At 43.1% G+C, this 12,413-nt stretch overlaps 1 protein-coding gene across 4 annotated transcripts in view; it reads right to left on the bottom strand.

The window, feature by feature from the left end:
* tafa5l (TAFA chemokine like family member 5, like) overlaps positions 1-9,760 on the bottom strand; it is a 49,090-nt gene extending 39,330 nt beyond the window's left edge. For 2 of the 4 annotated variants that reach the window (XR_015036140.1, XR_015036141.1), the window contains exon 1: positions 8,553-9,760. Coding sequence is in view for 2 of the 4 variants with exons in the window: in XM_085781262.1 (XP_085637388.1) it covers positions 8,553-8,649 (97 nt within the window). In the remaining 2 variants the exon portion in view is untranslated. The remainder of the gene's footprint in view (positions 1-8,552) is intronic. The other 2 variants (XM_085781262.1, XM_085781261.1) reach the window with 2 other exon arrangements.
* Between the last annotated feature and the right edge of the window lie 2,653 nt (positions 9,761-12,413).

Here is a 12,413-nt window from a genome sequence, read left to right as displayed (position 1 = left end):
AACAGGCTGGATGACAAGAGGCTTCACTCTGTGCATCGGTCTCAGCTCCTGGGCACGTTTGTTAGCAGAATGAACGGAGTGAACCCTCTCGTCAGTCATCCAGTGTCTTTGTTTCCCAGAATGCATTTCGCAGCAACCGGCAGCGATTGCAGTAAAGCTGAGCAGCTAAAAGCTGTTTTAATTTTTCGCTGCAGCACTGTTAATACATCACTTTTTAAATTTTTTTTTTTTTTTCATGTGAGAAAGACACAGTTTAGATCCCCAGTCTGTGGTCAGTTTATCCAGATAAAGCCTGTTAGGAGATTTCCTCCAACGTTTTTCTGCAGAGCCACTGCGGGAGCAACAGGGGCTTCCCAGAGGCAGCAGCCGTCTGCTGAGCTCATGGGCCGGTCAACCTCTGTCATCATCCCTGGGGAGAAAACGAGCTGAGTAACTTATCCGCAGGTTTTTAGAGGTTTACTTTTTAGGAGATAAATGAAGGTCTCACATTAGTTGGTTTGAATAAAAAGTGAAGCTTCAGGTATTGGACAGAAGCTGCACTGCACTGTTTATTATTTTTTGTTTGTTTTATTTATTTAGGATATTATATAAGTTCTTGACATTCCAATTACAATGGTAAAAAAAAATGTGCTCATGAGAAATAAAGGTTTATTGCATTTGAAAGGGTCTGCTTGCATTATTATGAAATATTATTATTACATTAGTGATTAATTTGTTCTCAAAAAAATATTGACAATAATATCGTTTATCAGCAATAATTTGTGGGACAATATATCGTGCAGCAAAATTTGTTATCGTCACAGGCCTAACTGGTGGCTGAGGTCGCACTGGCTGACCCTGACTACATACAGCGAATACAGAAAATCACCAATCCAATTATCATCCCTTTGGTTAACATCTCAAAATATTCCAGCTATTTACTGCTCTGTGGAAAACACTCTGTTCATTCTAGCTTATCTTCTCACTTGTTTGTCGCTTTAATTAAGTGCAGATAACTACATCAGTAGTTAGTCCCAACTGATAAAACACCTTTATCAGATTTAACAAGCAATCACATGAGACGCAGCTCTGTTCTGTTCCCTCACAACTTAAACCAGGCTCAGGGAGCTGTGAGAAAGGCCCTGCTTCTCCTCAGGGAGTATGCCATAAAATTATATGACAGGCTGCACTGAATGAACTATGACAAGGATCCATTTCCATATTAAAACAATCTCTCTTTATAGATTGTAATTACTTGCGTGCTACTTAAGACAGAAGTGTGGTTGTACAATGTTCTATTGCACAGGGTGTGTTTGCAAACTACAGTTACGAACTATATCTACTGTATCTAAAAAGGCTAAAATGTACGCAATTCCTTAACACATGGCAATATGTGTTGGTATCACTCCCATTAAGACACAGCTACAGAGCAGAACCGTCCTGTAAAGGCTTGGCTTAAACCCTCTGGAATATAACCAGATTTCCCCGAGAGCCAATCAGACTCTAATCACTACACTGGCATACAATAATAAGTCTGAGTGATTATCTTGGTTCCATTGTACATTCCTGTTTTTATTGCAGTGCTGTTCTCCAGGATGAAAATGGAGCTGCCAACAAAACGCCAGTTTAGAAAGCATGACAATCGTATTAACATACATCACATCAGATAGGAATTCCACTGATCTTTTATGGAACATTTAAAACATTGTCTGAGATGCTATAAATATTAATGATGCAGGTAATCTGTCAAAACTGATTTGTAGTGGCTGCAGTTATCAAATTTGAAATGTAATGAGCACCAAGAAATCCACTACAAATCTTAAATCCAGCCAGGAATGTGCAGATTTATTTACTTTTAAACCATCCAGCCTCATGATTGGGGCTGTGAAATGATTGCTTTATTATCTATATACGTTTGGATGAGTGTATATAATGCATTTAAGGACAAGGGCTTTCAAAGTTTCTTAGTCACCCACACACAAACACAGTAAAGTGCAACCCCAGAGGTGGGGTCAGAATTCTTGCTCAAAATTGCTTCAAATGAGGACAGCAGTTGTTTTGTCCCACCAGTCATCAGTCCACTCCATAACTCCAAATTATTAAATTTAAAATAAGAAAAGCAGCACATGGACATATGTGCCTGAATTAGATTTGTTGTGAATTCGTACACACTGTATGAGTGATTTAAGAAAACTTTTCCAGTGGATCTGCTGCCTGCTGGTGAACAATCATCATTATAACACCCAACGGCACAAAATCATCTGCAAGGAAATTCTCTCCTGTCTCTTGTCTCTTGTCTCCTGTCTCCGGGACTGACACGTCCCCTGGAGCACCTCCTAACTCAGCAGTCGACCACTTCTGGTGACTAATTTCACGTCAAACCATCCGTCTTTATTTCTGTCGCGACACAGCTTCTCTATGACGCAACTCTGACAACTGCAGTAACATTTTCTCGTGTTTTCATCGGCTGGTGTCCAACAGAATAAGCAATTTAAGATGGGTTTGTGCCTGAATGCAACACTTGTAGCTGTTAGAAGCCTCATGGGAAAGTCAGGAGAGTTGGGATGAGAGCTTGGGGCTGCAACTCACAATTCTTTTCATTATTGAGTCAGCTGCAAATTTTCGATCTCATTGTATGGAAAATTGTTGAGTTTCCAAAAGCCTGAAGTGATTATGTTAAAACAACACCTAAAAATCTCCAAAACCAAGAGATATTCAGGAAGGAGTATCTGCACAGATATTGTCTATCAAAATAGTTTCTCTTTTATTATCCTTATAATTTTTCTTTTGTACAACTAATAAACTAATGTTCTTGCAGCCCATTGTTACTATTTCTTCCTTGATAAATTATTGAAACTAGTTAGTGATTATGAAAATGATTTACCATTATTCTTCCATCCATTAAATACCTGATTAATTTAATAATTATTAATGTAAGTATTTCAGTGCTCTCCTGAAGGACATTCATTCTATAGGTGAGTCATCTGACTGCAATGCTAAGACCTGGCCTTCCCTTGTGCCCAGCATTCACATCTCACAGCTCTGTCTGTTATTAACAACTGAGGATGACATCAAACAGCAATCTTATTTGACTGAGCATATGCTAGTCAAGGCAGCCACGGCCAAGTGCATCTCATTACTTTAACACCATTTGACGTGTATGGCACAGTGGGTAGCATGTAATAGGACACCAGGTGAGAGAGGCAGATGTTTGACTGATCCCATGCTCTACGCTTCCTGACACCACTGCGCCGCTAAGCAAGTAGGGCAGCGGAGCAGTGGTGCGAAACATGTGCTTTATATTAATGTGCTTGGTTTAAAGGGATTTCATATACCATTTGAATACTTTACAGCAGTCCGATCAATATTTATGTAAGCCAACAACTCTCTGCTGAAGTCGAGGACCTGTAATGGAACCTAAGTATGCAATTTAATATGAAGCTAACAGAAATGAGCCAGGAACAATGGTGGAGGGAAGAGCGGGAGCAGCTGTGGTGACTTCTGGAGATGAGGGCTGTGTTATGCTATTACAGGATGAAGCTCATTTATCTGCAAGCAGCAAAATAAGCACAGTGTTGGCCCACACTTAGTCCACCATTCATTGTACTGAGGAGCAGCTCCAACTCTCACACCCCGACAACAGCACTAGTTGGGGTTTCTGCTCTAAAAAGCTCTTCACATTTCAAAGTGTGCCAGGTTCGTATGTGGGGATTTTTAAAAAAAAGCTGCACTGAGCATGACTTTTATGCAATCACAAGCGCCCAGTGGGTCTGCAGAGACAGAGAAAAACAGCACTACACCCCCAACCAACTGAGATGCCAGAGATGTGCTCTATTTGCCCAAATTTAATTCTCGTGTCAGGTGTGCACACTACTCCGCCCACAGAGAATGACAAATTGAAACTTCTCGTAGCAGCAGCGGGGTGGCGCTCCCTCGGGAGGAAGCCGGACTCACCGGCGTTAGATTGTTTCCTCTCTCACTGGGAAGCAGGAGTGTGCTGCACGGCTTCCTAATGTCACTTTACAGGACTTCAGTGTGTTCTTGTACAGTTACCGCTCGCCAACATTGAATGCTGCCGTTGTGTGACATTGCCAAGGGCAGTGTTAAAATAGAAAATACTCCCCTTACATACAAAGCCATGGCAGCCTTAAACATGTCCCGTGTAGTACACATGATGGAGGCCTCTGATGGATTACTGTTGCAGTGATGCAGTACAATCTAGGCTGCAGAGATATTACAATACTCAGTATACTCAGACAAATGGGTTGTGGATGAATACAGGCTTCAGGCATAAAGAGTAAATGTGCAATATGCCTTTGCAGAAGCAAACAGTAGCTCTGCTGAATGTAATGCAGAGAGGGCTGTAAAGCTAAGGTGACTCACTTCAAATTTCACTCTGATAGCCCTCCAGGATGCCCTCCCACTTTAATGTAAACACAGAGAAAATAGTGAGCGTCAGACGAACCATTATGCCCCCACCATAAGTGCGGCAGCGTAATGCACGATTGCGTGAACTGTGAGTTTAATATTCAAGCACAGCCCTTGCAGAAAATGTGATCTTGGCATCAGGCAGAAAATAGAGCAGGACACAAGACTGAAGCGACATAACTCAAATCATTTACACCACTCTACCAATGATGGAGCAGTTTCAAGCCCAGAGCTTTCTGCAGAGAAAATAACAATGCAGAAATACACTGAGCAGTGCACTACACTCAACCACAAGGGAGGTCAAAGCTGACGGCTAGAAAGAATTCATATTCAGGGGGCTATGAGATATGAGCTTTGTGTGCTGCCAAATTGATTTAGCTGTAAAAATTCTTTTCATTTTGTCCCATAAAGATGCTCATACTTTTACAGCTCCACTGCCTATAGAAGAAGGCCGCAATGATTTGCTTACAATTTACAGCCAAGGTCATAATCAAAGCAGGTCTCTCTTTGCATCCTTAATGTCGCCTTGAAGAAGACTGGAATGAAAATCATCCTTTTCACTTGAAAAAAGAGTGTAATTCTCTGCTCCTCTGATTGGTTTAATGCTTGAATGGATAGCCCCTGCTCCCCGAGTTAAAAGAGAATATCCACCAAAGATTTCTAAATTCATCACTCTGGCACCCCATGAAGACTTCCAGTCTACACACGGGAGATGAATTGTTGGAAAAAAGCAGCTGTGATGGCATCCAGGATAATTTACAAGGATTAAAAAAAAAAACCTCTGTTTGGTCTGTAAATTATATTTGGACAGGAAGCATCACAGCGCTGTTATCAATGAAGCTCTGTGCTGATTGTGAAGTTGACGTGAGTCACCTCAAAATTTAGTGACAGAGCCCGTGGATGCGTCTCGTAAAACGTGTGCTGTCATTACCATCGACAGCTTGTGCAGCAGATCGAGATGACAGGATGGCAGGATGGATTGTTGTGTCTGCCTCTCGGCTTCAGGACATTGCTGTTTGTGTTCAGATTCTTCAAACATATCAAGTGGTGTGTTTATGATGACATGCATTGTAAAAAGCAGCATTGCTCTGTGTTGTAATCAGATGAAACTAAGTTTAGGAAACACAACTGTACATTTAAATTTGAGTCAGTTCTCTAGTTGTATCAATGATATTCTCCCATATTTTAAATAAAAGTCTCTTGGTAATACTTACCTAGTAAACATTAATTAAACATTATTAAATAATAATAATCATTTATGAAGCATTCTTCCTACACTGATTATGTGGTTAATAAACACAGTAAAAAATGGTTAACTCTGAATTAATGAGCTCATGTATAATTTGTTTAATGGTTGTATGGATTCAGCATAAATCAAATATTAAATCAATTGCTAACTAATTATCAGGAGATGTCAGTGGTTCATAAGCTCATCTATAAAGTGTCAGTAAATGATTAATAAACTATTTAGATGCTGCATACAATGACTTGGTCATGTAATAATGGTCCGTGAGTGTGTTTATAGGTGTTTTATTACAGGTGATCAGGTAGTGAGGTTTAACATGGACTATTATAGTAGGTATAGCTACCTGAGAAGACAAACAGCAGAAACTTGAAACTCCCAAATCATCCATCTGAAATGCTTATTGGATGCCTTCATTTACATCCAACACACACAGGGCAGCATTAGCATGAATTTGGGGTCGAGTTCTGGCTACCTGAGGAACGCAGCTCCAATATTTACTCCCCTATAAGCTCCTGCCACCTGGTTCTTCAGCTGCTAGATGTTCAACTTTACTCTCCAGCTAGTTGCAAACTTTGTACGTCTTCTGTGTGATGCAGGGCAGGGAGCAGGCTGTTGGTTTTATCAGTGTATTGTTGCTGCCTTCTGCAGGCTGACATGAGACTGGTGGAAGAAAAGTCTGTGAAATAATGAGCTAAAAGGAGCTAAAATGCTCAGATCATCATTCAGCACACACCTACATTCATTTGTTCCAGTGTTAAAAAAGATGCTATAACATAGGCCGCTGTACAATCTGTTTGAGGTGCAGAGACACCTCAGCAGTGAGCATCACCTTTGCATCTGAGAGGTGAGGAAATTTTGGGGATGGCTGTTTCCTCGTTTTATTATTTCAGGAGGAATGTGAGGAAATTTTATGCTGCCCCTTCAGGTTGAAATTCATTTTTGTCATTTGAATTCTGTGAGCTGAGGCAGACGGACCGCTCACCTCTCCAACCTTACAAATGTGGGCAAAAATCCACCCAGCCCTATCCTGCACCTCGTCACACACCAGCCCAAAGGTTTGTGGTTGACAAAGCAGAGAGAAGTTGCCACTGCTCTGACTGCACCACTGAACCGGAATGTGATCCAGCGAGGAGAATCCAGACATTTCCAAATTTATTGTTGAATAAACTGGCAACGTTGAGAGCGGCTGACAGGCCATTCATCGTGACGGGCGCTGGCCCAATGGTGTGCGTGGACAGGGCTGCTGCGCTTTGATTTCCTGTCCTGGCCGCCATGACAGATGAGCTATGGAGTGGATAGAGGTGATGCAGCCACTCACCACAAGGCTTCAACCCTGCTGCCCGCAAGTTAACCCACACTCCACGACGCTTCCGGGGGCCCCTCGGGGGTCATGCAGATGAAAGTAAAGAGTTGGTATCTTGTGATGAGAAGTGGCGTAAAGTCCACACCGCTCAAAAAACAGAGTCTCATGATGATGAAACATCATACACAGCAGCAGTTAGTGGCCAACGCAGCTGTTTCAAAGGGGGGTTTTAGGGATTTGAAGATTAAAATTACAGATTAAAAGCACTACACGCTTCATTCTTAAAATTCAGCTCAGCACTGGGAAGAGGAGTGAGCAACATGCAGGGTGTCAAAGCCAGAATTGTATCCAGGGTTTTAACCATCAGGCCCAACCCAGGAGAATCTATTTACTGCAGGAATATCAGGGGGTAGCAAAGTTCACAACAGATTGATTGAGTGATTTAGTACAATAATACGCTAATGAGATCATTTTCAGTTGAAAATGAGTCAATAATGGCTGAGGGAGGAAGGGGAGGGGAGGGTGGTTGGTGTGGCTCCTCAGATAATATGCAAAGACGGTTCAGTTCACGGGTGGCAATAAGAGGCTGGTGACAGTAGCATTCTGGGAGAAAACACTGCAAATTAGAGGCAAAGGGAGCACATTTCAGTGCACAGGCAGTTCATTTTTCACATCAGTGTCTACTTTTGTTCCCGGCAAGCTGCCAAAGACATTGATGTAGGCACTATCCCTCCTCCACAGCGGTAATTATGCTGCTGGCCAATGCTTGATTAAAAGATCTAATCTGCAAACTTAGTGTTCAACATCTCCCAACAAGTTCCAGTGCTTTAAGCCTGTTCTCTGTGTCTCCGACTGCACTGGAATCCACAGTGTTTTGTCATGGACGGCAGCCAATGAAGAGCAGGGAAACATCCTTTTGCTTTCTATTCTGTGTCAGGGTGAAGGTGTAATTGCACCAGTCAATGTATTATTCAGGAGGAAAGCATGGCGTGGATGGATACAGCCATAACCTCGGTGAAATTATACAGCTGTGAAGGCAGAAGTCAGGCCTTTTTTCTGTCTGCGCAGGGAATCAGCACAAGAAAAGTGTGTTGTTTTTTTCACCTGAAGCTCATTTACATCAACACTAAATTATAATCCCACAGAGCCTGCTTCATATTACTGCATCAGAATATGAACAAATGATGAGATTAGTTTGGAAACCATCTGCAACTATTCAAAATCAACTGTATACACTTAAAAAAGTATCCAAAAGCACTATTGTGAAAATATGGTCATTATGAAGTCCACTATAATAGTGTTAAATCACATCATTCTCTGTGTACTATAGGTGACTCCCACAGGGATATCATAATAGAAACAACAAATCATCAACAACAAAAAATATAATCACACAAAGAACAACAAGGTCACTATAAATTGCCTAGTTATGGGCACAGCACGTTACAAGTCCCTGTGGGCCTGTTTTATTGGACATTATAGGCATTTGTCCACAGGGCCACAGCATCTGACCACCGCATGTGCAGCTGCATGTAAAAAGCCCACAGAGACAGCGGTGCTGCTGACAAAGTAATAAATAAGTGGAAGTGCCCTTACCCTCTCTGAGCAGATGGGAGTAGATGAGCCAGAGGAGCAGCAGGCAGCAGAGTGACGCACCTCCACCTGCGGAGAGGGTCTTCGCTCCTGACTGCATCCTACACCTTCAGCCTTGTAGATTATCCAAACTTTGAACACTCGTGACGCTTAGATGTCAAACAGATCAGGACAAGAGTGGCTAATCCAGTGGCGTCTCCACAGCCCGTCGTCGGCATCCATTTTGAGGTTATAATAGGAGAGGGACCGATAGTAATCCCCCCTTTGCTTTTTCAGATTCCCTCGGTGAGCCGCATATCCATCCAGGCTGCCTCGGCGCACACACACATGCTACACACTCACACACTCACACATGTACGCACGCACATACACACACACTCACACACACGGAGGCTACAATGTCACCAGATTTGGCCAAGTTTACGCAGCTGTGGATTCAGGAGCTGGAATTCACCGGCGAGAGGAAAGAGGGGGGAAAGTGCGAGGATGAAGAGGAGTGAGGATGAGGAGGATTGAGCAGCAGCAGCAGCGGTCTCCCGCAGTTTTGATCCTCACGCGGAGATGCTGATGATGCTGGCTGTATGAATTCAGCCGCCGCTACCTTTTCTCTTCCTCCGCCGCGCTCCGCACTCTTATTCTTACAATCCACCAACAACTTCTGCACCGATGCCCCGCGCTGCTCTGCGCGACTCTACGGAGAAACGCGCAAGTGAACCCAGGCGGACATGACGAGCACACCAATCAGCGCGGAAACTTGTTCCCTTCCAAAAAAAAAAAAAAAAAAACGCATCCAAAACCGGCGTTTGAGAAAAAGAAAAAAAAGAAGAAGAAGAAAGAAACAGCTATAGGCGCAAATGCGTCATATGTGGTCACATATGCACGAGCGGCGGCGCAAGAGGAAATGTCACGTCAAAACAAGAGCGGCGGATCTCACGCAGCGCACCGCCGCTGGACAAACACGCACTGCGAGCGCGTCGGCACGGGCGGTGCGGTGAAGTTGGCCACTGTTTGTCACCTGTATGAGCCTCAGTGGTGGAGGAGGCTCTGGAAAATTCTCAATGGTGGCGCCTGTGGTTCCACGAGCTCAGAGGAAAAGCTCTGCTCCGCGCAAAGTCAAGTGCTGGTGAGAGATGGGCGCGCTAACGCAGACTGGTTCAGTCCCCACTCCGCTGCATTTGCATGCAGGCGACACCGAACAAGAGGGACCCCCTCCTCCTCTCTCCCCCCAATCCATGAAAGGAAACACTACTGCTGCTGCTGCTGCACACCGAGTTGCCTTGAGTTAGTGTTTCCATCTGCTCTCTCTCTCTCTCTCTCTCTCTCTCTCTCTCTCTCTCTCTCTCTCTCTCTCTCTCATACACACACACACACACACACACACACACACACACACACACAGTGTCCCAATTCCCTCCTCAAAGTGGGGGGAAAAAAACTTTGAGCTCTCAGGCTATAAATCCCAAACTCAAGATGATGATGCTTATTTATACACATGGATATGTACCGTCTCAGCCCATAGGGAGACACAGCAGCACCAGACTCCCCGCATGACGTGTTACTTCTCTCCATGTCTTTATGTCCTCTTTGGTGGGTGCAGAATGCCCTTGAGGGCTGCATGGTCTACACTTAACATTTAGCACAGCATTCAGGGGAAATGGGGAGACGTTTGTCCCTTTACAGGCCTGGAGTTACAGCATGTGCAGGGCCTCGGAGCTCTTTATAGCAGAAGTTACTGTATCACATCCAACATAATATCACATCAAGTCTCAAGTGTGCGCATAGGGCCACATGCTTCCCTGTGTTTGTGTGTGTGTGTGAGTGAGATAGACAGAGAGAGAGAGAGCTAAAGCTTTGCAGATGCCAGTCTGTCTTCTGAAAGAGCACCATTTAAGACTCCCCTGCCACTCGAGGACCATTACTATAACTCATCCCCATCTCTTTCACACACACACACACATACACACACAGCAGATTCCATGACCAGTGAATGTGCACTTTATTAGCAGATGGAGAAGTTCCCCCAATGCGCTGCTGTGCTATGAGCCTTTCACTGAATGGCTTTTATGATGACGTATGAGCCGGGGCCAAGGCCTGTCACATTATCACTGTAATGTATGAAGAATCACCCGCACTGCAAAGACTATGCATTTCTTGATTATTAAAGGGATACTGTGTCGATTTTCTGCCACGATATCTTTACACTCTGTTTTGCGGGTTAGGGTTCGGGCCGTAGTTTACCTGCACGGCAGATTGTGGATGAGCTACAGAGTTCGGCTTGGGGTCTGTGCTGGGCTAAGAACCACGTTTTAGTCTGTGTGAATGACGCACCAGCAGGGGTTGCAGTGTAATAAATCATAATCCGTCACTGTGACTGACAGGGTTGTAAGAATGCTGCCATTTTAATTTTCGTATTTATTCATGCCAAATGTTTGAAGCTTGTGCTTAGGCTTTATAACTGTCTAATATATGTGATTATTACACTTTATCAAAGATTCTCATTAATGTTACTGACTTTGTGAGTCAGCTGTGACTTTAAAGATGTATCAGTTGTGCAGGTGGGGGGAAGTAGTTCATTGCATCAACGAGATACTCCCTCCAATGTCATTATGATCAGATTAGTTTATGTGCATAGATGCTGACGGTTTAATGAGAAGATCAACACCACTCTTGTGCCTAGTAATAAATCTAAATCTAAAGGCCAGCTAATGTAGCGCAAAATACATGTATGCAAAGGTAAGAAAAGCTACCTACCAACACCTCTAAACCTCAAATTAACATTACCAATTTGTTTAATTCATATAAAACCTTTTTAAAACCTACAGACCCATACAAATGACCTATTTTGTTCCCTGTGCGAGGAGCCATGTCAGCTGCTGTCCCCTGTTTCTACAATAACACTAGATATGGCATAAAATAATATTTATTTATATAGTAAGTATCAATAATAAACATAAAACAAAAAGGTTAGCATCACATCGATGAAAAAAGTTGATCTTTGAATGACAAAATTAACAGATCCTTTCGTTTGGCAACAGTGAAATGAGCATGTGGGTCAGAGTGACCACAGAACCGATTGGAATTTGCATAATACCACCCCTACCTGGGGCCAGTAGAAGGGGTGGGGTGGGGCAAGCAGTGGTTCATTTGAATTTAAAGGGACAGGCACTGAAACCAGATATTCTGAACAGGGTTGTTTTGAGCGGATGAAAAGAGTGCTGTGATGTTTGATACTTGCGGTATTTTGACCAAAGCATGTCACAGACATGTCTTTATTTTAATTTGTGGAATAATATGTGACCCGTTCCATCAAAATGAGTCGGAAGTCGCAACGTTCTATTTTTAGATAATCAGCTGATAACATGGAAAACCCATAGAAAATCAAAAAAAATTTTTTACCCTAATTTCAAAGCAATGACATTCAAAAACAATCTCCCAAAGTTTCACAGTCCAGATAATTGAGAAAAGGCACGTAAATGATGATTAAAGTTGACCTGCAACTTAAACCCTCTGAAAATGAGTGTTGCTTCGGTGCAAAACATGAAATATCTTCTGAACCGTTCATGATAGAGACGAGCTGTAAACTGCATCTGAATCGCGGGATTCTCCGCTTTCCGACGGTCATTGAATGTTGCATCTATGACGAGAAGGGACGGATACAGAAACAGATGCTAAACCGAGTAGCATCGACGCTAACAGAGCGTAGCATCGATGCTAAACCGAACGTAGCATCGATGCTAACAGAGCGTAGCATCGATGCTAACCCGAACGTACACGCTTGCACATGTTTTACAAAATGTCAACAAAACATGACAACTTCTGAACCGTTTATGATAGAAACGAGCTGTAAAAAGCATCTGAATTGTG

The sequence above is a fragment of the Trachurus japonicus genome, chromosome 7 (genome assembly GCF_045865225.1).
Source record: "Trachurus japonicus isolate A0001 chromosome 7, Traja_1.0".
Lineage (NCBI taxonomy): Eukaryota > Metazoa > Chordata > Actinopteri > Carangiformes > Carangidae > Trachurus > Trachurus japonicus.
Note: the sequence above shows the minus strand (reverse complement) of the source record. Positions and strands in the feature narration are given on the sequence as shown.